At 45.9% G+C, this 24,381-nt stretch overlaps 1 protein-coding gene across 3 annotated transcripts in view; it reads right to left on the bottom strand.

Annotated features, from left to right (window-relative positions):
* The window catches only part of ARID1A (AT-rich interaction domain 1A), an 83,667-nt gene that overhangs the window by 3,135 nt on the left and 56,151 nt on the right, over positions 1–24,381 (bottom strand). Inside the window, exons 5-19 of one of the 3 annotated variants that reach the window (XM_017534803.2) lie at positions 16,898–17,138; positions 16,520–16,609; positions 15,673–15,840; positions 14,736–15,045; positions 12,237–12,382; positions 12,035–12,144; positions 10,563–10,772; positions 7,303–7,510; positions 6,045–6,177; positions 5,688–5,863; positions 5,173–5,323; positions 4,957–5,091; positions 4,776–4,872; positions 3,462–4,353; positions 2,970–3,100 (exon numbers count right to left, since the gene is read on the bottom strand). In XM_017534803.2, the coding sequence (XP_017390292.1) occupies positions 2,970–3,100; positions 3,462–4,353; positions 4,776–4,872; positions 4,957–5,091; positions 5,173–5,323; positions 5,688–5,863; positions 6,045–6,177; positions 7,303–7,510; positions 10,563–10,772; positions 12,035–12,144; positions 12,237–12,382; positions 14,736–15,045; positions 15,673–15,840; positions 16,520–16,609; positions 16,898–17,138 (3,198 nt within the window). The remainder of the gene's footprint in view (positions 1–2,969; positions 3,101–3,461; positions 4,354–4,775; positions 4,873–4,956; positions 5,092–5,172; positions 5,324–5,687; positions 5,864–6,044; positions 6,178–7,302; positions 7,511–10,562; positions 10,773–12,034; positions 12,145–12,236; positions 12,383–14,735; positions 15,046–15,672; positions 15,841–16,519; positions 16,610–16,897; positions 17,139–24,381) is intronic. The other 2 variants (XM_017534804.2, XM_037740692.1) reach the window with 2 other exon arrangements.

The following is a 24,381-nucleotide window of genomic DNA, read 5'->3' as shown; positions in this document are numbered from 1 at the left end:
AGAATCTTTGACTTGAGAGACCTTGCCAAGTCTTCTATACCACTTGGGAGCGGCAGAGTTGCTCTTTTCCCAAAGGTTCTCCACAGGGGAAATTGTTCATCTTAACATCTTCTATGCCCAACATAAAGTTCTTCCTTCTGCCCAACCTACCTTCGCGTAAGCCTATCTCCAGGAACACTAGCCAACAGCTCTGCACCTCATCCACCAGGCCAATCATCTCTTAGCCTCCTCTTTTTCCCCAACCAATCTTCTGCTTTTCTACACCAGGCCAGTTTCCAACCTGGTGGTCATTGCCATTATTTCTTTTAGGACACTCTCTCCATCTCACTGTTAAGTGGAGCCCAAGCTTAGGCATGGTGGGATGACCAAACTCAAGCTAACAGAAGAGAATGCAATGTGGGCAGATGTTCATGGCTCTCTTTTCTAAGCTCCCCAATAGTCCAGGGGGCTGGAACTCTATGGATCTTGCAGCATAAGGAGTGGGATGAGGCTTCAGCTCTCCAAACACTGGTCCAAGCTGGTGCTACAGAGACCCAAATTCTACCTTGGACAATATATAGGCCATTTATTTACCTCTAGAAGAAAACACTCCTCCTCCAGTCACAATCTTTGGCTGAACAGTAAGCAGATGGAAAAAAATAAGGCTTTCAAATTAGATCTAGGGGCTGGAAGCAGTGGCTCACACCTGTAATCCCAACATTTTTTTCTTTTTTTTTTTTTGAGACGAAGTCTCACTCCGTCATCCAGGTTGGAGTACAGTGGTGTGATCTCAGCTGGCTGCAGCCTCTACCTCCTGGGTTCAAGTGATTCTCCTGCCTCAGCCTCCAGAGTAGCTGGGATTACAGGCGCCTGCCACCACATTGGGTTAATTTTTGTGCGCATATATATATATATATATACATAGATATATATAATTTGAGACAGTGTGTGTGTGTATGTATATATATATATAATTTGAGACAGAGCCCAGCTCTGTTGCCCAGGCTGGAGTGACATGATCTCAGCTCACTCCTGGGTTCAAGCAATTCTGCCTTTGCCTCCCAAGTTGCTGGGAGTACAGGTGCATGCCCCCAGGCCCAGATAACTTTTGTACTTTTAGTAGAGATGGAGTTTCACCATATTGGCCAGGCTGGTCTTGAACTCCTGACCTCAAATGATCCACCCACCTCGGCCTCCCAAAGTTCTAGGATTACTGGAACTTTGTAATCCTAGTGGGTGAGCCACCACGCCCAGCCTAGTTTTTGTATTTTTATAGAGATGGGGTTTTGCCATGTTGGCCAAGCTGGTCTTGAACTTCTGACCTCAACTGATCCTCCTGCACTGGCTTCCCAAAGTGCCGGGATTACAGCTGTGAGCCACTGCGCCCAACCATTAATCCCAACACTTCGGAGGGTTGAAGTGGGAGAATAGCTTGAGCCCAGGAGTTTTGAGACCAGCCTGGGTAACATGGTGAAGCTCCATCTCTTTTTCTTTTTTTAAAAAAGAAAAGAAAAGAAGAAAAGGAAAAAAAAGAAAAGAAAAGAGAAAAGAAAAAAAATTAGCCAAGCATGGCTGGGACCTGTAGTCCCAGCTACTTGGGAAGTTGAGGTGGGAGGATCTCAGATCACCCGAGCCTAGGGGGTTGAGACTGCAGTAAGCTGTGATTGCGCCACTGCACTCTAGCTTGAGTAGTGGAGTGAGACCCTGTCTCTAAATAAATAAATGAACTGTAGGATATGGTGGCATTTGCCTGTAGTCTGAGCTACTCAGGAGGCTGTGGCAAGAGGATTGCTTGAGCCAGGAGTTTGAGGCTGCAGTGATCCATGAGGGCACTACTACACTCCAGCCTAGATGCCAGAGTGAGACCCTGTCTCTTAAAACAACAACAACAACAACAGAATTTGATCTAGGTTTAAATTCTGGCTTTTCCAGGAACTAGCTGTATAAAATGATAAAAATTCCTCAACTTTACAGGGCTGCTCTGAGGTGTAAATGGGAGATATCAAATACCTGGCATATGGAAATTGCTCTTACAAAACTTTTTCTTTCCTTTCTCATGGTAAGCAATATTATACAATGGAAATAAAATCAGGCTTAGGAATCAGATAGATTCTACTGATAGCTATGTGAACCTCAATAAGGATAAGACTCTGAGCCTATTTACTCATCTCTAAATGGCCACATCTCCTGTCTCTGAGGGCTGTTGCTAGGATGACATGAAATAAAATATTAAGGACATGGCACAAAATTAAGAGCACAATAATTGGTAACTATTAATAAGTCAGCTCCTTGATATACAGGTTGGTAGGTACTAAAGACGATCAAAAGAAAGAGTAGGATGATGCGGCACAAACTCTTCCCAGCACCTATCCTGGTGTGCACATCCTATGGAGGGTGGGTCTGAAGAATCAGCTTCGAAAGACATTGTTCAACAACCAAATCCCCCAGCTATTCTACATCTAAATAAACAGGGATCAACAAAGATCCCTTCTGTTCAGAGAAGAAAGGGAAAAATGGAAAAAACATGCTCTGCTCACTGATAAAAAGACCACAGATTCAGGCCGGGCCTGATGGCTCGGGCCTGTAATTCTAGCACTTTGGGAGGATCACTTCAACTCAGGAGTTCATGAGCCTGGGCAACATAGTGAGACCTCATCTCTATTTAAAAAAAAAAAAAAACCCACCAGATTCTTCTAGAAAATATGGTGTTCCCACTGGCATCAATAGAATCTGCTTTCTTACTAATACCACAAAGTGTCTCCCAAATTCCCTTTGAAGTCAATCTTGTGTTAAAGCATCAACATAATGATACCTAAAACAAAGTATTATTCTCAAGATCCTGGGCCTGTGCCCAGAAGCAAAGGAAGCAAAGTACTGGCATGGAAGATATCTACAAGAGAGAAATATCAAGGTGGCTAAGGATGAGGCATTCCCATTGCCTACACTAAGATCCCAAACCCTCTCAATCTTCCCCAGGCACTGGTACTCACCTGACTGAGGTTGAAGGTCATGATGCTGTTGTCATCATATAGCAAGATGTTAATGGTATCTAATGCCCATGTGCTCTCAGCCAGGAGACCAGACTTGAGGGACATCATTACTCGCCATGCCTCCGGGGTTCCTGAAATAAACCTCCATGTCATCCATCCACCAAGCCCAGGTTGACTGAAGGCACCCCCAGGGCTGCCCTATCAGTCAGGCTACTCTGAAGATTAACACAAAGTGGAAGGCAGTTACTGTCTGGGAGATGACACACACCAGCCCCTCGTGGCTTCTAAGCTATCTGTCTAGGATGTCATTGTATGCAATGTTTTGAAGGAAAACCTTTAGTTAGCTTATTTCTTCCTTTTCTAAAGTTCTTTGGTTCTATTCTAGTCAACACTGGACCAGATTCAACCTCATCCAGAATATTAAGGTGGAGGGAACAATGGACAAGACAAAAAGGGGCAGATTAGGCAACCCAATCAGGGAGGTCTCCTTACCAATGTCTTTCATTGTGAGCCGCCTCCTCTGCTTCAATACAGGCTGTGTGGCTTCAACAGAGCCAGGTGGGAAGGTGATATCCCGCCGGATCATGGGGGGCTGCACAGGGGCAGGTGCTATGTGCGAGGCAGGCACTGGGGGACCTGCCTTCTGCATTTTCATCCCAGAGTGCAGGAATGGAGACTTGCTAGGAGAGGTACGGTTCTCCATTGGCCGGGGCAAGGGAGCAGGGCTTGATACCTGAGGAATGTGATTCTGCATGCTTGGTGGGGGCTGGTAATTAGATGGAGGGGGCCTTGTCATGGGGGGCACAGGAGCAGAGGGACCATACGGGGGCTGGCGTGTACCATGGGAAGGCCACGGGCCTTCGTGATTGGCCCTCTGATCTGTGTGCAGCATTTCATCTGTTCGGTTCACACCATGATAGGCGGGGCCCTGGGGGGCAGAGCCCGTGCTCTGCCTGTTGGCATAATTATAGGTCATGTCATTACGCCCCTGCCACATGGTGCCTTGCTGAGCAACCTCAGCTGATGCCTGTATGGGGCCGCCCATCATTTGCGGTGGCATGTTTTGCTGGGCACTGGTGCCAGGGGGTGCAGAGACACGGTCTCGGCCAAACTGGAATGGAAATTGGTTCTGGGGCCCGCCTGCTGGTCGGCGCTCAGTAGCAGCGGTGGCAGTGGCAGGATAGGCATTGCCATACTGGTTGTATACATCTTGCTGAGGGGAAGGCTGGGTAGCTTGTTGCTGGCTGGCAGGCTGGGGCTGGGCTGGGGGCAACTGCTGCTGCTGAGGCTGCCCCTGCCCAGTGCTGTATGGCACGCTGTACATCTCCCCTTCATGCCGCTTAGCAGGAGGGCCGTATGTGCCATCCATGGGCCGCTTGTAATTCTAAGGCAGAGACAAGCAGAGGAGAAGTTAATACTCTGCACTCAGAGACATAAAACCCACAGATGCCAAGATGGCTACAACCAAATGAATGGTGGACACAGACTCCAAGGAAACAAGGGAATCACCTTAACAAATTGTCTTTTTAAGTTGTTTCCAAAAGCAACCACCACTCTTGCTTCCCCTCCTTGCTCTAAGTAGAAAAATATACAAAACCTAAAAATCAAAATAAGGTCTACTTCTAGCCCTTTCCAGCTCCAAACAGAAGAGATCGAGGACTTGGCTCTTTGGGCACGACTGGCCAGTCAGGTGAGAGAAGAATGCCAAATATGTAAAGTGAGCTTCTTAGACTTTAACACATTAGTTTAGTAACTATCTTTCAAGGGGAATCTGCATGCCAGTCCATTCCCAGCCACCCTCCTCACCTGCTGCTGCTGTGGATACATTGTGGTCTGCTGGCTGGGGAAGGGGCTGCCAGAAGGGGTGCCTTGGGTGGAGAACTGATTGCCATAGGAATCATGTCTACAGGAGGCAAAGAGACACAGGATCAGGGTGGGCAGTGGCAAAGCCTGAGCCACAGCAGCACTGAGAACAGGCTTTACTCACCGTTGCTGCTGCTGCTGCTGCTGTGGGGGGTAGCGGCTAGGAGAATACATCCCCGAGTCTGGGTTGGAAGGCATGAGATTCGGTTGTGGGGCCCCAGTGCCCATGTTTCCCTCAGGCCCTATTCCAGGCTCCGTCCTAAAGAAAATTGGAGAGGTACATTGAGCCCACTATAGCTCTGGGTGCTGGGGAGTGGATAGGAGCTGGGGCCATGCTTACCTCACTCTGTCATAAGGACCTCCATAGGGATAGTGCTGTCGTGGTCCCATTGCCACATTTCCAAGCCCAGGGCCAGCAGCACGGCTGTAGGGGTCACCCATCCCGCCGTTGGGGCCCTGCCCTGAGGACATGAAGGGATCACTCCCTGGAGCTGAGTGTAGAAAGGCAGGCAATGAACAAACTGGCAAGTTGGCAAGCCTAGTAATCTACACTTTGCCTGCTCCAAAGACCCAGGCCCTCTTCAGAGTTCAGGTTTGATCTCACTGTTTTCCAGACAAGTTCAAAACAGAGATCTAAAAGATGCCCCAACCAGCAAAAAGCATGTACTGGTTAAAGGATGTCAAGGTGAGGCCAGGGAAGACACAAAGGAGGTAGGGATGAAGAGGGGTAGTTAGGACAGGAAATGCATTATCTCATAGGATGGCTCCACGAGAACCCTGAATCACTCAAGATTTTCCCCCATTTCATGGCCCTGTCTTTAAGAGCACAAGTTCAGTAGCAATCAGATCAGTCACCTTTCCTCATGCTGCCATAAGGATCCTTATTTGGCTCATAGGACATGCGCCCCATCATGTCAGAGGTATTCATACTGGGCTGATACCCAGGGTTTGGAGTCATGGAATTCCGCTTCTGGAATGTGGAGTCACTTCCATCATTAAAGGCATCCTGGATCCCAACCGAATTGCTCCTGCTCCAGAGTGAGGAAAACCAATTAAACCCCAGATAGACCAATTACTCCAATATAACACTGGACATGCAGGAGTCACTGGCTGAGAAGGCAGAGGCAGGGACCACCCTTGGGCTGCAAGGGAGTTCCCATGCACTTATCTCCACCCATCCCCCCAATCATCCGCCCCTGCTCTTGCCCTTACCTCATGCCTGGCAAGGGGGGGATCTGACTGTGTGGTGTGGATGCTGGAGTTGGTGGCTTTAAGTCTCCTCCTTCTGCCATGGAACTGCTGGTTGACTGAGGAGTCTGGGGCCCCTGCATAGATCCTGATCCCGCTGTGGACAGAGAAGCAAGTTGAGCAGTTTGCTTGGCATGGAAGCGTTCTCTCATAAAAACACATGAATGACCCAGAATCTCTTTGGGAAAGTTCTTCCTAAGGCCTTTCAAGTGTGATCACCATTCTTATCAGAGGATCTGCAATGCCAGGCCATAAAGAGGGGAATCTGAGGGTTTTGTAGCTCTTTTTGTTTTACATGTAGAGAAGTGATGTGGCCATGACATCACCATGCTGGTGATTCCTTGAGCTACTGCCGGCTTCCCTGGCTATTTCTCTTAACTTCTCCAAGGACCCTGTCTAACCTATTAAACCCTGTAATGCTGGGCATAAGCTCCAGTCAGGACCTCCCAAATCCTGGGTAGGGTGGGATCCCAAATCTGGGATGCATTTTAGGAGCCTAGGAGCTCCTGTTCTAAAGCATCCAGCATAGTGTCATCCCTCAAGTTCAAATGTTCTTCTAAGCTGATGAGCACAAAACTACTAGTAATTAATGTTTCCAATAGTTACCATTCCCGGCAGTAGATATCCCACTGCTGAGGCCTCCCCAGCTGATGAGTCATCTCAGGCACTCATTACACCCTCAGAGGTCAACACCAGGGCACATGTGTTTACACCCACCTTCCAGGCACCCTGGCCTTCTTCCCTCCCCAGGCTCACCCTAGGTCTCAGCCTCCTCTGAGAATGGAGGGTAGGCAGAGGCACTCCCATCAGAGAGTTCCATTCATATGCCTTCCCCACTCCCTCCTCATTCATTACTATCTCAGCTCCCTGGGGAATTCAGGGCTCTAGTCTGAGCTGCATTCTAAGGTGCTGACATCAATGGGCCAAAGCTTCCAGATGGCCCTGTTTTGCTGCCATTTGTCAGTTTCCCCACTCCTCCTGTGCCCCTCCCATTCACCAGTTTACAAACATTTGGCAAGTTGCCAGGTGCACAACAAAAATTAAAATTTAATGGCCGCTGAAGAGTACTTCCCAGGGGAGTTTCCACTGCCCACTCTCTCGTCAGCCAACCTGTTAAGTCCTGTGGTAGGGCAAGGCAGAGCACAGATCCTTGGCATATCCTGCTGGAGGCAGGTACAATAGGCCCTCTCAGCCTTGGTGGGGCTGCTGACCCCATCCTTACCAGGAGAGGGAGGCTGGATCTTGGGCTGGGACTTCTTGGAATCAGCAGCTGCAAAGATGTCTGGGGGAGGATCTTCTCCCCGTTCAATCTTGCATTCAAAGGCATAGAGACACTGGATATACTGCTTTTTCAAGGAGCTGGCAGCACTGCTTGATGTGCCCACATTGAGGTTGGTTGCAAGTTCCCGCCACTTTTTGTTCTTGTTGACCTGTATAACCAAACCAGAAGAGTCGGGGTATATCTCTCGCCTGGTTTTTCTGCCCATAAGCCACAAGCCCTATCAGGCTGCAAGGTAATTCATCTTTGTAGAATCACAGTTCTTAGGTAATTGCAAAAGTTAATCTTGCTTGGTGGATAGTTCACAAGTGTTAAATCTGCAGCTGGCTTCGTTTTATCCTCAGAATGTTCTACTGCAACTATCAGACTGTGCTTATTCAAAACAGGGCAAATTTCACGTAACTAATGGAACAGAATTCAGAATCCAGTTTTTTAGTACACTGCTGAAAAATGGTGTACAAATCATCTGCATATTTAAACCCTATTTTTTCTGAGACAGAAAAAATAAATCTTGCTCTGTCGCCTAGGCTGGAATGCAGTGGCACGAGCTCGGCTTGCTGCAATCTCTGCCTCCCGGGCTCAAGCGATACTCTTACCTCAGCCTCCCAAGTAGCTGGGATTACAGGAGTGCACCACCACAACTGGCTAATTTTTGTATTTTTAGTAGAGACAGGGTTTCACCACGTTGGGCAGGCTGGTCTCAAACTCCTGGCCTCAAGTGATCTGCCCTCCTCAAACTCTCAAAGTGCTGGGATTACGGGCTTGAGCCACTGCACCTGGCCCTAAACCCTATTTTAAATGTACTAATAAAAACTAACATTTTATAAAATGGAGACTTGTGATAGTATCAATGACTACCCTGCTTGACTTGCTTTGTCAAACTGGGGATTTACACATCTGATTTTTTTTCTTGGCATGGCGCTTCCTGCAAATTTGACATTCTTGTGCCACTGCTCCCCTACATATCTCAGTGACAAACAACCACAGGTCCCTTTACCTCATCAGTCACTGTCCTAATTGTCCACATGTTCAGGGGCTTATTTATTTATTTATTTAGAGACAGAGTCTCACTTTGTCATCCAGGCTGGAGTGTAGTGGTGCCATTTTGGCTCACTGCAACCTCTGCCTCCTGGGTTCAAGTGATCCTCCTGCCTCAGCCTCCCAAGTAGTGGGGCTACAGGGTGCCTGGTTCACCACACTCCACTAATTTTTGTATTTTTAGTAGAGACAGTGTTTTGCCATGTTGGCCAGGCTGGTCTTAAACTCCTGACCTCAGGTGATCCAACCATCTCGGCCTCCCAAAGTACTGGGATTACAGATGTTAGCCACTGCACCAGGCCCAGGGCCGCCTTATGACTTCTGTACCTCCCCAGCAGCCAACCTACAGTTCTACCTCCTTCCCTCAGCTTCAGGGCACATTGACCAAGTCCATTTCCCCGATGCTCCCTACAATTAGTCTTTCTGCTCTAGCTGGACAGGTCGTCTTCTTCATGTATTCGTATGCTTATTCATTTACCATATGGTAAGCCTGTTCCAAGGCCTGGGAACAAGGATTTTCCAGTCCCTATACACAAAGGAAGTTCAATAGGTTAAAATGTCTGCTGATATGGTGCCCATGATACCAGAGAGGAGTTTAACGAGCCACAGAGGGGGACAACCTAGATGGGGCAGAGGTGACTAGGAATACTTTCTAGAGTGGGTAACACCTAAGCTAAGTCTTCATGGCTGGAGATGGCCTTGGGGGGAAATATCCAGACTCCCATCTCCATATCATCTAGGCCAGTCTACTGGATTGGCCACTCCTTCCACCTAAACCCTACTAATCCTTTAGATAAGCTGAAGATTCATCTTTGCTTTCTGGGAGTCTTCACAAAATAACTTAAAAATAGCACTCTTTTGCCAATGATTTGTCACTGTCTTTATAAAAGTTTAATTTTAATTGTGGCATTTTAAAGGTTTGCATCCTTATGCAATTTGGAAGAGGGTCAGGCATTAGGATTCTCTCTGTATCTCATCCTAGGTTCAGTGAACCCTGAAGCCCATCCAATCAGAAGTGAGTGAAACCTAACTCAATGTTCCCTTTCCCTATAGGCAGGAATATACATGGAGTCACCTCAGAAGCCTTCTGTGGCTTTGCTTCTCATGCCAGTTATGTGGCAGTATGCACATGTCTTGTTTTGTTTTGTTTTCCTTTGTGGGGGAGGGGAATAAAGCCTGAAGGGAGAAGGAATTCATAACTGACTGTTGGCTGGCTTCATTCCAATCACTTTCTTTTCTGCTGGTGACAGCTGTTTTCCTCTTCTGATTTAGAAGGTTTGGAATAAGTCCCTCCCTGCCACGCCTCCCCAAGCTCAGCCACAAACTGATCCAACAGCAGGCTTCTGGTCTGCTGACTACAGACAGGAAGAAAGTCCGCAAGGCACAGTCTGCTGTCTGTCTATGCTGCCTCACCTGTTTGCCTCCTGGGCTGAGTCTACAAAACTGTAAGGTAACAGAGTAGGTGCAAGCTCTGATTGGTGTACAATTCAGGTATTCACTTAAGTCTTCCATACAGAATAACTAAACACATAATTTCCTACTACTTCTTCCTCTATAATAAACAATTTCTACTAAGCAGCTCCTGAAATCCTATCTCCACTGGGAAGCTTCCAGTAATGAGAAGATCTACAACTCCTCTGGCTGCCTCCATACCATCTTGCAGGTCAATTTATGCAGCAGAAACCTTGCTGAAAGCTTTGTTCATTATTTCTAACTTGTGATAGTCTAGTGGGTTATATACTGTTTATATTTTGCAAATAAGGAAATTAAGGTTCAGAGTGGTTACACATCTTAAGGTCATATATGTTGTAAGTGGCTAAGAAGGGATTCAAAACCAGGTCCATCTCCCCAAATCTTGTCTTTGCTACTATGCCAAATTGTTTCCCATGGAATCGCAATGTCCACAGACTTTCCCCAGCTTGCAACTTAGTGGGACCCTGGATACATGTTAAACTTACTGCCAAAGCCTCACACTACCAGGGAGGTCTCTGCTTTCTGCCTTATCTTCTAGGAAATCTGTGCTCCCTGGTCTATCAATATTCGACTCAGAGAGCAGGAGAGAATGATGTCCCTGTGGGATGCATGGTACCACATGAAGCCAGTGAGTACCTAGAAAGGGGTTTGTGGAAACCACAGGGGCAGTCAAGTGTTAGGCACCCACTCACCTGAGTCAATCCACCAATCTCCTTCACAGACACATAGAGGCGATAGAGGTCCAGAGGTTTCCTACCCACAGCAGGCAGATTTGTCATGCCCATGGCCTTCTCCTCAGTGAAGGCCAGATAACGGTCCACCCACATCTTCCTCTCAGGCTCACCACCCAGCTCATACAACTTGGTGATCTTCTCATTGGTTGTAGTAGAAGAACTGGATTTCTGGAAGGTTCAGGTCAAAATTCATAGGAATGGGTCAGATTCAAAGCCTATGCTAAGGGTCTCAGAAGTCTCTTGACTGGAGCAGTGTTAAAGCTTCTTACTCTGGGGTGGTCACTAACACCTTCCCTGCCTTCATAAGGTTGAAAGGCCAAAAGGGAACTAGACTTTTTTTTCCTGTAAAGGAAGGAAGCTAACACTGAATATATGTTATGTACTGGGTGCTGTGCTAGATGCCTTTATATATTAGGCATTGTAAATTATATATAAATTATATATTAAGTATTATAAAACCATCCCAATTTTTAAAGATAAGGAAGCAGGCACCAGGAGGCAAAGCCTAAGATCTCACAGCTTTTAAGTGGCAGGGTGAGTATCAAATCCTTGTCCAGCTGACATCAAAGCCGCTACTACTCCCACACTACTACCCAGGAGCCTGAATATACTTAAGTACTGTGTTTCAGAGAAATAAAACAACTCACAACATGATCTTGAGGCAATGGGATGGACTAAAACAAAAAGAAACTCTTTGCCTCTTTTAAAGAAAGGAAGTGAAGGGTTTCCCACCTGGTTGAAGGGCTTTGGATATCATCCTGTCCAAGACAGGAAGATGGTCAAAAGGGCTGGGAGCCAGAGGTGAAGATTCACAGGAGGTAGCAGCTATGATTTTTATTTTCCCTACTTATATAGATAGGGAAAGTAAAGTATGGCAAAGGACAGAAATGTTTCAAATGAACTAAATGCTGAGTAGGACCCATGGCTACCACACAACCTAACATTACACCCAGGACCAACCTAAGGGAAGCTGAGGACTCAAGCCTCATCTGCCTTATCTCCTTCTTTACAGAACACAGGGTACCATTCCTGCTGCTAAGGTTCAGGAAGAGAAGAGCAACTAGTTGCCCATGGCACACCCTATATATCAGTGCTTGAGTACAGCAGGCACGGTTTCACAGAAGACACCAGCCAAACAGTACAGAGAGTTTGATGCTGCAAGGTCTGGCATTTCCTCCATAACAAACAGCTGTGAGAATATTATGTTATTCACCAGGATCCCTTAGAGCAACCCAGACCCAAATCACTAAGCTGTTATTCTGAGACCCTTCATGATAAGAAGAGGCAACAGCAGCTTTTTCAGAGACTATCTACTCCGGTGTCATAATAAGCTGGGATCTTGTCACTCTTTTTTCTTTTTCCTTTTCCTTCCTAACACTGAAAAAGACAGGACACACAAAGTTGAAAGGAGTCAAGACAAAAATCGCTACCTTGGATTTGGATTCTGTCTTGGGTGTCCCGTCTGCCTTGTTGTTCATTTTGGTGGCTGGAGTTAACTTGACATCCCCAAGGCCCATCATCTCTGGGCTGGCTGCCATCCCTGTAAAAGAGAAAAAAAAAACCTCAAGTCCAGTAAATTTAGCTGTGATGTGACTCTTAAAGAAATCCCTAGTGAGAATGATGAGCACTTACCTGCAGAATTGTTGGCCATGGTTCCACCCATGGAATATGGGGGTCCCTGAGGGTTGATCATGCCAGCCATACTATTAATCCCTTGTCCATAAGGAGGTCCAGTTGCCATCATGCCCCCTTGATTCATATTGGGGTAGCCTGGTGGCCTAAGGAAGATAGTGAGAGAGACAAAGGTTAGACTATGAGCTTTTAGATTTGAATTTGAGCCAAATAGCGTTGTGTGGTCATCCAGTTATAATTAAAAGGAAAACATTTATAGGTCCCCAAAACTAGAACTTTGCAATATCCAGATATTATTTTTCTTTAATTAATTTGTTTTCTTGAAACAGGGTATTCCTCTGGCACCCAGGCTGGAGTGTAGTGGTGTGATCATAGCTTACTGCAGCTTTAAACTTCTGAGCTCAAATGATCTGCCTTCCTCAGCCTCCTGAGTGCCTAGCACTATTAGGCACGCACCACTATGTCTGGCTAACACCTAGATTTTCTTATCTTCTATCTCCCACAAAAGATACTGAGTGTTCAAGCTCTAGATAGCAAACAATAGCTCTATTTTTTTTTCTTTTGAGATGGAGTCTTACTCTGTCACTCAGGCTGGAGTATAGTGGCGTGATCTTGGCTCACTGCAACCTCCGCCTGTTGGGTTCAAGTGATTCTCCTGCCTCAGCTTCCCGAGTAGCTGGGATTACAGGTGCCCACCACCATGCTTGGCTAATTTTTTGTATTTTTAGTAGAGACGAGGTTTCGCCATGTTGGAGAGGCTGGTCTCAAACTCCTGACCTCAGGTGATCCACCTGCCTTGGCCTCCCAAAATGCTGGGATTACAGGTGTGAGCCACTGCGCCTGGCCACGATAGCTCAATTTTAAAGGGTATAATTCTTTGAAGAACAGAACCTTGCTGTGTCTTATAAGTACTGCCTTCCTCAAAGCCACCTCCAAATGTATTTTCATTTATGGGTCCTCTCTATGGCAAAAGGCATAGATGAAATGCCGAACTGTACCACTTTTTGTCATGCCAAATCCCAATCAGACCGGAACCCTCAGCATAGCACCCAGAGGTGGCTTTGCATTATTTCTTGATGGGCCTAATGCAAACTTTGCACTTCCATCATTCTGAAGTCTTACCAAATCTACCTCTTTATAGTCAATCACCCTATTCTACCTTGGTTCCTCAACAACTCAATAAGATTTAGTGTCTAAAAGAAGTCATTAAACCTAATCACACAAGCCTTCTGCACTCTAGCACCAGAGTCAACATGTAGGACCATATAAAAGAATAGAAGAAATGGTAAACCACAAGCTTACCATCCGCTATTTATAACACCAGAGATCCAAGACATAAGTTATCATTAAAAGCCCACTGATAGAAGTTAAACCAACTACTCTGAACACTTATTTTACAAATCGAAATAAGTTGTCTTTAGCCCTGGCAATATAGTGAGACCCCATCTCTATTTAAAAAAAAAAAAAAAAAAAAAAAAAAAAAAAGGCCATGCATGGTAGCTCATGCTTATAATCCCAGCACGCACTTTGGGAGACCAAGGCAGGCAGCTCACTGGAGGTCAGGAGTTCAAGACCAGCCTGACCAACATGGAGAAACCCCATCATTACTAAAAATACAAAATTAGCCAGGCATGGTGGCGCATGCCTGTAAATCCCAGCTGCTCGGAAGGCTGAGGCAGGAGAATCACTTGAACCCAAGAGGCAGAGGTTGCAGTGAGCCAACATTGCTCCATTGCAATCCAGCCTGGGCAACAAGAGCAAAACTCCATCTCAAAATAATAATAATAAAATAAATAAATAAATAAAAAACTAGCCAGGTGTGGTGGGGTGTGTCTGTAGTCCTAACTATTCAGAAGGCTGAGGTGGGAGGATCACTTGAGACTGGAAGTCGAGGCTGTAATGAGCTGTGGTCATGCCACTGCAATTCGGCCTTGGCAACAGAACAAGGCACTGTCTCAGAAGTCCCTGAAACAAAACAAAATACCACACAAAAACCTGGTTTTTTTTTTTTTTTTTGAGACAGAGTCTCACTTTTTTGCCCAGGCTGGAGTGTAGTGGCACAATCTCAGCTCACTGCAACCTCTGCCTCCCGGGTTCAAACAATTCTCCTGCCTCAGCCTCCTGAGTAGTGGCAATTACAGGAGTGCAATACCATACCCAACTAATTTTTGTATTTTTACTAGAGACAGGGGTTTCACCATGTTAGTCAGGCTGGCCTCGAACCCCTGACTTCATGATCTGTCCACCTCTGCCTCCCGAAGTGCTGGGATTACAGGCATGAGCCACCGTACCCGGCCAAAAACCTCTTTTAAAAGCTCTTTACATATGATGTCTGGTCCTGTGAAATTTTGTACCAGTCTAAGATATGTAAGAATTAACACTTCATATACACACACCCATGTTTCCCCCCTGGTTTAGGTCCAGAAGCATCTCAATAACCTCAGTGGCCCTACAATACATTTTCTTGCACTGACACCCTCTCCACTTCCCAGGCCTTACCTGTTTTGGATAGAGTTGGCAGCAACATGCATGGCAACAGTTTCTTGGGTTTTCCGATTCATGCCCCCTGGTGGGGGACACATCCCTGACCCAACCTGAGGTGGCATATTGGCCATGTTAGGGCCATAAGGCCGGTTGCCCATGGAGGCATGACTCATCCTCCCTGGAGGGAGTGTGCCGTAAGGTGGGATGCCAGGCTGTCCATGCATCTGACCTCCGGCACCCATGGGGTTTATGCCTCCAGCCATGCCTGCACTGGGGTAGTTGGCATTGGGCAAGGCATTATAGTTTGGCTGCCTGGGGTAGCCACCTGAGAGGTGAGGAAGAGAAGACAGAGAACTGGTTAGTGACTCACTGGCAAACTCTCTAATATCTCTCAACTCTAAAACACCAAACACTGTCATTCAATAATTAGGTTAGGAAAGAGACCAACTTTATGGTAGTCTTCATCTCCATGAGAAAAAGCGGGGAATGCAAAAAGCATGTAAAAGAAGGTATTAGTTATCCCCTCCATCTTAAAGGCAGCACAGAGCAAGGCTGGCTTTGCTACCACACAGGCACTTCAACTTCCAGAAGATAACTTCCTTTCTATCTCCATGCTCTGTGTAAGATACTCAACTTTTAATCTGCCTAGGGCTGCAATTTTGAGCAAAGATCTATTCCATTATGACTTATTCACTTAAAAAAAAAGTAATAAACAATAAATATCATCTATTAGTCGTCTGTGCTCAATGAAATTAAAAGGCTTTCTCATGGTGACAGAGTAAGTGGAGACAAATGGAATTTTGCACTGCCCTACTTCAGGGCCTGGGCTGGGTGGATTTAAGGCAAAGGACAAGCCCTACTCTTACAGACTTACAAGCTAGATGGCAACATATCAGAAAAGGAACTGTTTCCTTCTCACCACTATCTATTCCTAACTGGGTAGTATACTGACCTTGTGGGCCATACTGACCCCCCTGGGGACCATAGCTTCCCATGGAGTTCTGCTGGTAGGAGCCCATGCCTGTGTGTATCTGTCCACCAGAAGGCTGACGCGGAGATAAGGCTGAGCCAGGCTGGGGGGAACTGTACTGCGGCATCTGGGGGTTCCTCTGCATATAACCTATTTGTGGGTAGTATCCATAAAGTTATTGGCTTTATGCAATGCGAACAAATGCTCTCCCTCCTTATCCTGGGACTTTACCATCTACATTTTCTTTAGCAACTACTTGCATGGAAGTCTATCTGATTTTCTATATAGCGGTGTGTCCTTTTAGGCACCTTCAGAGTGACACAAGCCATTAACCATGGATGCCAACTGTTTCTACTAAATGGAGATTTGAAAAGACAAAGAGCTATGACAAAAACCAAAATGAATGATTAAATGAGTGAAGACTGAACGTTGAGTCTTCAGCAATTGCTGACCAAATGAGGCAAAATGTAATGGGGCAACCATCAAAAAACACACAAGCACTGAGAAATGGAGACAATACTAACATGGTCAAGCCCACTCTAACTTCACAATTTGCTGCTGGGTCTCAACAGACAGAAGTGATAAATGTTTGAGATTATATATCTGCTAATTACCCTGATCTGATCACTATATGTTATGTCTGTTGAAACATTATTATGTACCCCATAAATAAGTACAATTATTACATTAACTTTTAAAGAATATAAAAATAATTTGCTGCAGGAATTGTCCTAAGCTTCATGGTCAAAAAGCTCTCCAAAAGCTACTGCATAGGGCACTCAAGTGTATGCCCTAGCTCCCTGCCCCTCCCCAATGCCCAGGCTCTCACCTCGATCTTGGGCAATGCTTGATTGGTTCATGGAAGGATGCATGATGCTGTCTGACTGGCCACTGGGTGGCCGAGGTGGCATCTGGTTGCCTGCTCCAGACAAAGAACAACATAAGTATATCATGGCTAAGCCTGGGAATTCTAGCTAGGAAGTCAATTCAGAGCTAGAAATGGCTCATGGAGAAGCCAAGTATCTCCCAGTATCACAACAAAGAGATCCAGCCAACAGGTTCCAATCTCCCTTCTCCAAATGCTAAGAGGGAAACTACGCAGGCATGAGCCAGAGATGCTCTCTCTGCCAGTGGAAGACTAGGGCTCCTTAATATTACTGGGGCCAATTACCTTTCCCTCTCCCTAAAGCCCAGCACTTGAGGGTACCTGGCACTGCAGCAGGCGAGAGTGGTCCTGAGCGAGACTGAGCAACACTGGCAGGAGAGCCAACAGGGGACGGGGAGGGGCCTCGGATGCCAGGCAGGTGAGGGGAGGTATGAGGAGAGAAAGGAGACTGAGCTGGATTACTCTGCTCTCCTTGGCTGCTGGAAATCCCTGATGTGCTCACTCCAGGACTCAGGGCTCCTTCTGTCCCCATGGGGAGGTCATCTATTGAACCAGATAGATCCTAGAACATACACATAAGAACATGGATTAGTAATATTAGGCAGAAAGATTCTACTTTCAATAATCCTACTACTTGCTTAGTATTTTCCTTAAATAACCAAGAGCAAATATATCACACATGTTATTTAGTCATGATACCGTAACTGACATAGGGCAAACTCTGTTAAGGATCAGGCAGAATATATATTAGACCTTTGTGGGCCATAAAGCCTCCTTCAAAACCACTCAACTCTGAAACTATCATGCAATAGTAGTCAGACAATATGTGAGCAATGGTGCGACTGTGTTCCAATAAAACTTTATTTATAAAAGCCTATCTGTATTTGCTAACTCCTGTTCTATCCTCTCAGAAGCAGATCTAACACTTTCATCTTCTTTACCAGTCCTAACTTCTACAGTCATAAGGAAGCAACTAATTCAGTGAGGCTTTAGTTCTTTTCTAATAGCAGAACTTCACAAAATACTGCCAGGATGGTACCAGGAGCTACAAGAGAATGTTACCAAGTTTGAGAAACATTTATAGATCCCCTTTCCTTCTATTACATATTACAATGATGATGATGATGATGATGATTATAGGTTATCATAGCCTCCATTTGCCAAGGACTCACTCCAAGTCACCATACCTTGTAACATAAGGGGTAGGAGGTAAGAGATACACTGGATGAGAAATAAAATTTCTTAACTGCCAAGAAGGTCTGGGACTATACTCCTAACACCTGGTCTATAACAGTAATCAACAAATGTTTGTCAATTGAACAAATTCTGTTTTCCCCCCAGCTTTTATGTTTTTCAGTGAGAAAACATAAAATAGTAGTATTTATTTGTAGGCTTTGTCTTAAATTAATCAATAAAGAGTTCATTCTAGGTCAACAAACTCCAGTATTAGAAAACAGGCGCTCAATATGAAAAGTATTCACCCCAGAAAATGTATCCTAACTCCCTCCCCTGCCCCATGTTCATTCTCTAGCAACATTACTTCAGGTTGGGAACTAACTATAATCGAAGAAATGATGAAAACCCTGATACTTAAATGGTAAAGAAATGAGTTATCTTAAAGAAACACATATGGGCCATGTGCAATGGCTCATGCCTCTAGTCCCAGCCTTTTGGGAAGCTGAGGCGGGCAGATTGCTTGAGCCTAGGAGTTTGAGACCAGCCTGGGCAACATGGTGAAACCCTGTCTCTACTAAAAATGCAAAAAAAAAAAAAAAAAAAGCCAGGTTTGGTGGTGTGCAGCTGTAGTCCCAGCTACATGGGAGGCTGAGGTGGTAGGAACACTTAAGCATGGGAGAAGGAGGTTGTAGTGAGCCGAGATTGCATCACTGCACCCCAGACTGGGTAACAGAGCGAAACTCCATCTAAAAACAACAACAAACAAACAAACAAACGAAAAAAACCCCCAAACACCACACATCTCAATGAGGTCAGATCCAAGTTGGTTTGATTTGAGTCTATTCCTGCTCATACAAACAAGCTCATTTTGGAAAGATCAGCTGAAAGTGACTTTGACTCTAACATCTGATAGTAATGCTGAAGGTCAGAGGAGAATCTTTTAGGCTCTCCTTCTAGTAACCCAAGCTGGGTGGACCTTCCACAAACCACTTGGCTACTTGACTAGGCTGGGAGCATTTCTGCTGAGCTCTTGGAGACAAAGTTTCAGGCAGGCAGGTAGGTGTGCATTTGTGCCTGTGTCCAGCTCTCCATGCTAGCTGAGAAGTCAGAAAATGCTAGCTTTCTTGTTGGTAATAAATAGGCCAGGTATGCCACAGCATACTTTAAAAATGCAATGAGAATTCGTTCCAGCACAGAATGATTTCAAGAGGCCAACCACAAGGTAACAGCAAAGGACATCTTCCCTTTCTAGAAGGACTAAAGTACTTGGAGCTATAAAGAGCTTCAGGTTAATCCCAAGACAGAGATTCCGTCCCTGGTTCTTTTCTTTTCTTTTGAGACAGGGTCTCACTCTGTTACACTGGCTGTAGTACACTGGCATGATGCCAGCTCCCTGCAGCCTCAACCTGCCCAGCTCAAATGATCCTCTTATCTCAGCCTCCTGAGCCACGTCTGGAGGTGTGTGTGTGTGTGTAGGTATGTGTAGAGAAGGGGTTTTGCCATGTTGTCCAGGGTAAGAGAGAGAGAGTGTGTGTGTGTGTGTGTGTGTGTGTGTGCGTGTGTGTGTGTAGAGAAGGGGTTTTGCCATGTTGCCCAGGGTGGTCTCAAACCCTTGGGCTCAGGCAATCCTCCCACACTGGCCTCCCAAACTGCTGGGACTACAGGCGTGAGCCACTGCACATGGCCCAGGTGTGTTTCTTTAAGGCATGAGCCACTATACCCAGCCCCATCCCTATTTTAAGGGCTAAGTTATACGAGGGACATTTGGCCTCTGAGCCAAGAACAAACTAAAAGAGGCAGCAAGATGACAAGAGCCACTTTAAGTAGAAAGGGCCTCAAAAAGCACTTGTTAGACCCTACAGTCTATAGCAAAACCCGTAACTCAAGGCTCTGTTTTAGGGATCAGCAGATTCCTTCACCCAGTCCTGCCCAGTCTCCATTCCTTATCAAACTACCAGCTTCCAGTAATAAGAACTTTCCTGCTTACAAGAAAAAGAAGTGTATTTCAGAACAGAATAGGAATCAAGGATCCATCCATCAGACAAGAACTTGGTTCAGTTCAAAGCGCTTTGAAAAATTAAATGTTGGTCAGGCGTGGTGGTTCAGGCATAAACCTGGAACTTTAGGAGGCCAAGGTGGGCGGATCACGAGGTCAGGAGTTTGAGGCCAGCCTGGCCAAGGCAGTGAATCCCCATCTCTACTAGAAATACAAAAATTCAGCTGGGCATGGTGGCGGGTGCCTGTAATCCCAGCTACTCAGGAGGCTGAAGCAGGAGAATCACTTGAACCCAGGAGGCAGAGGTTGCAGTGAGCTGCGATTGTGCCACTGCACTCCAGCCCCAGTGACAGTGAGGGCCTCTGTCTCAAAAGAAAAAAAAAAAATTAAATGTTTTAGGCCAGGCACGGTGGCTCATGCCTGTAATCCCAGAACTCTGGGAGGCTAAGCCGAGAGACCAGACTGGCCAACATGGTGAAACTTCGTCTCTAGTAAAAATACAAAAGTTAGGCTGGGTGCAGTGGCTCACGCCTATAATCTCGGCACTTTGGGAGGTCAAGGCAGGTGGATCACAAGGTCAGGAGTTCAAGAACAGCCTGACCAATATGGTGAAACCCCGTCTCTGGTAAAAATACAAAAATTTTAGTTGGGCGTGGTGACACGCACCTGTAATTCCAGCTACTCAGGAGGCTGAGGCAGGGAGAATTTCTTGAACCAGAGAGACAGAGGTTGTAGTGAGCCAAGAGGCATCACTGCATTCCAGCCTGGGTAACAGAACGAGACTCCATCTCTCAAAAAAAAAAAAAAGAAAAGGAAAAAGAAAAAGAAAAAGTTTTGTTTTGATCATTTTTGTCTTTAGTCATACAAGTAAAACACAAACATTCTCATGATAAAAACATTTCAGATATTATAGGTGAAGCCAAAGCCCCCAAAGGCTGTCTTTCTGTTGCCCTCAATAGAGAAACCACTGTTCAATTTGGTGTGTATCTTTGTGAGTTGTTTTTGTTTGTTTTTTAAGAGACAGGGTGGCTAGGCACTGTGGCTCACACCTGTAATCCTAGCACTTCGGGAGGCCGAGGTGGATGGATCACCTGAGGTCAGGAGTTCAAGACCAGCCTGGCCATCATGGTGAAACCCCATCTTAAAAAAAAGAGAGAGAGAGAGAGAGACAGGGTCTTACTCTGTTGCCCAGGCTGGAATGCAGTGGCACGATCTCAGCTCACTGCAACCTTCACCTCCCAGGTTCAAGTGATTCTCCTGCCTCAGCCTCCTGAGTAGCTGGGATTACAGGTGTGTGCCACCACACCCAGTTAATTTTTTTCTTTTTAGTAGAGATGGGGTTTCACTGTGTTGGCCAGCCTGGTCTTGAACTCCTGACCTCAGGTGATCCACCCACCCTGGCCTCCCAAACTGCTGGGATTACAGGCATGAGCCACCACCACACCTGGCCCCCAGCTAATTTTTAATTTTTTTGTAGAAATGGGGCCCTTGCCATGTTGTCTACGCTTGTCTTGAACTCCTGGGCTCAAGCAATCTGCTCTTCTCGGCCTCCCAAAGTTCTGGGATTACAGCCACCACCCCTGGCCATGGTGTGTAGCTTTAGACAGATTCTGAAGAGCTAAGGAAAAAAACAAAAACAAACAACAAAAAACCAAAACCCACCAGCCACTGCTATCGGTTCAGAAGAACTGAGGAGGTCCCTTCAGCTATATTTCAGTTAAACCAAGCTCACCACAGATCCACAAGGAGAATGCCCCTGGTCCACCTGAGGGATCCCAGAAGCCTAAAGAAAACCTTTGTAGCTCTTGGGGCTGGGATCTCAGAACTCTAAAGGCATCTGTGGCTGGCAAAGAGGTAGATTCCTGTTCCTCAGGAGAGTTGTCACTTTTGGTAAAATGCCCTAAGCTTCTTGGAGAAAAAGTGCTAAATAAACCACTGTCAACAGTAGCCCCACCTGGCTGGGATTCCTGGGCACAGAAAAATACTGGGGAAGGAAGAGCATTAATCTTATCTCTCTGATTTGGTTGGCTTGAGGCCAATCTCCCAAACTGTCATTTTCATTAGACGGCAACTGGTCAGCATGGGATAGATGGTTTCAAATAATTTTAAGAGCCAAAATGTTAGCACAGAAAGGGGCAAATCGTTTACGATTAACAACTGCTACCATTTGAGCATCTACTATATGCCAGGCACTTTGCAAAGTTACCCAGTTTTCTACAATTCTTGGTTATAGATACTACTATCGTTACCATTTTATTTTTGGTTTGGGCTGAGACAGGGTCTGGCTGTTACCCAGGCTGGAGTACAGTGGCACGATCCTGGCTCACTGCAACCTCTGCCTCCTGGGTTCAAGCCATCATCCCACCTCAGTCGCCTGAGTAGCTGCAACTATAGACACTTGGATAATTTTTTTGTATTTTTGTAGTGATGTGAAAAGGTTTTCAGCATGCTGCCCAGGCTGGTCTCAAACTCCTGAGCTCAGGTAATCCTCCCACACTTTGGCATCCCGAAGTGCTGGGATCACAGGCGTTGAGCCACTGTACCCGGCCACATTACCAATTTGAAGATAAGGAAGCTGATGCCTAAAGAGACTGGGTTACAGGCTTACATCATCTGGCAAGTGGTGGAAGCCAGATTTTAAACCCCAGCCTGCTGAACCCCATAGGCCACGCTGGCTCGCTCTCTCCATTATGTTGTGACATTATATGAACTGAGGAGAAAGGATACACCTCTAAGTTAGGAGACCAAGGCCCAGCTTTTGGTACTTATCAGTTGTGACCTTGGGCAAACTGGCAACAAGCCAGGCTTCAGTTTTCTCACATACAGAATCAGGGAGGGCTGGACAGATCTAAGTTTGTGACACCCCTGGGGTATATGCATGAAACCCCCCTAGCATCATATGGTCAGGGTCAAACCATATGAGAGATATAATAACATACCAGCATTATAAGTTTTAAGACATGCCCACCAGTCCCAGTGGCTAGTCATAGTAAATATTTTTATTGGGAAATAGGAGGGAGTGGTAAGGGCAGAAGTCTCCAAAAGATGTCCCTCCCCTTTATCTACACGAACAAATATTGCTCTGAACTCCCCGTCCTTTTATTACATAGGACACACCTCTGCTTTCTACTCTCCAAAAAAAAAGCCAGTTTTTCAGGTCTTTTGTTCCACAAAAAACTAGATGTCTGATTACTGAGTCAGACCTCAATGTTTCTAACAGTTCAGTTTTCTACAACAATAATTATTAATAAAAATTAATTATCATTAATAAAAATTCAATCAATCCAAGCCCTATTCTTGCTGGTGTGGGCTGCCCTTGGCATCTCAGGTTCTCAATTCTCCCAGAAGAGCCCATCTAACAAGCATCTACTGGAAGGACTGCTGAAAGAACTGCAGCAATGCCCCTTTAATGGGAAGATTTCTTTTCCCGGATTTGTTCTCCTCCAAGTATAATCCTGCTGAGAGATGGGAGGTGAGGATCAGCCCACTCAGTGCCCTGCCAGTTCCAAGGAAGCAGCAGGGCCAGGAGAATTTCCTCACGTGTTTCCAACGTGTTTTGTGCATTTTATTGCTCATCTACCATGCAGATCAAAAGCGCTGGAGCAGGTCCAACTATTTCACACAGAATCTTACACTCCAGGCTGGCTACAGCCCTGAAAGCCTTCATTTCTTCACTTGAAATACTGCCCAATGTTATTTTGGGATGTGACCTGATAGAGGAAGCCCATAGGGACTCCTTGACGATAACTGTTCCAGCTGTGATTGGTTGCCCAGCCCTAGTGAGTGCCAGCATGAGTTTGTCAGGCTCTGCTGACAAACAGAACTCAGCAGCTAACACCTTCTCTTCACACCACAACAAAACCATGCCTAAAATCACACAGTCCATAATACCTCATTTTGTGGGTAGGGGCGGTAGGGGTGCTGGTACTTTCACAGGAAGAGCTGCAAGTTCTAACATGAATTGGCTGCCTGTTGAAGAATATTTTCAAGCAGGAAGATACCAGATCAGGGTTAGAGGAGGGAGGTTTAAATTATTTCCCAATAGAGCCACATAAGGATGACATCAGTTCATTTTGCCAAGTAGGTTAAATGGCAACAGGTAAGTATAAAGAATAGGCTTATGGCAATGCTCAGATTTAGGGTTTTCCCAAAAATCTGGCTAAATCCTTGAGGAACCCCAGGTGGAGTTCTTGTATCCATTTAGTCAGGAAAAGCTTTTGCTGAATTGTGCTGATACTGGTAGGTAAACCACCCATCATGAGAACCAGGTAAATCCTACACATGCTTGTAATAAATGTGTGCACTGGGAACCTTGCAGCTCAGCCATCCCCATTTGAATGACAATATGTGAATGAAAAAATTCCATAATGACCAAATCTACACTAGTAATTTGCCAGTTCCCTATCCTTGTCCCTAGGCTGCTCTCATGCTGAAGAATGGGAGGAAATCCTGAAGAACACAGAAGAGACCAGGAAACATAACCCATGAAGAAAAGGAAAAGGTAGGAAAGGAGGCAACAGCCTTAAACACCAAGGAAGAAGGCCGGGCGCAGTGGCTCACACCTGTAATCCCAGCACTTTGGGAGGCCGAGGCGGGTGGATCACGAGGTCAAGAGATCGAGACCATCCTGGTC

Source organism: Cebus imitator, unplaced genomic scaffold, assembly GCF_001604975.1.
Source record: "Cebus imitator isolate Cc_AM_T3 unplaced genomic scaffold, Cebus_imitator-1.0 Scaffold87, whole genome shotgun sequence".
NCBI classification, from domain to species: Eukaryota; Metazoa; Chordata; class Mammalia; order Primates; family Cebidae; genus Cebus; species Cebus imitator.
Note: the sequence above shows the minus strand (reverse complement) of the source record. Positions and strands in the feature narration are given on the sequence as shown.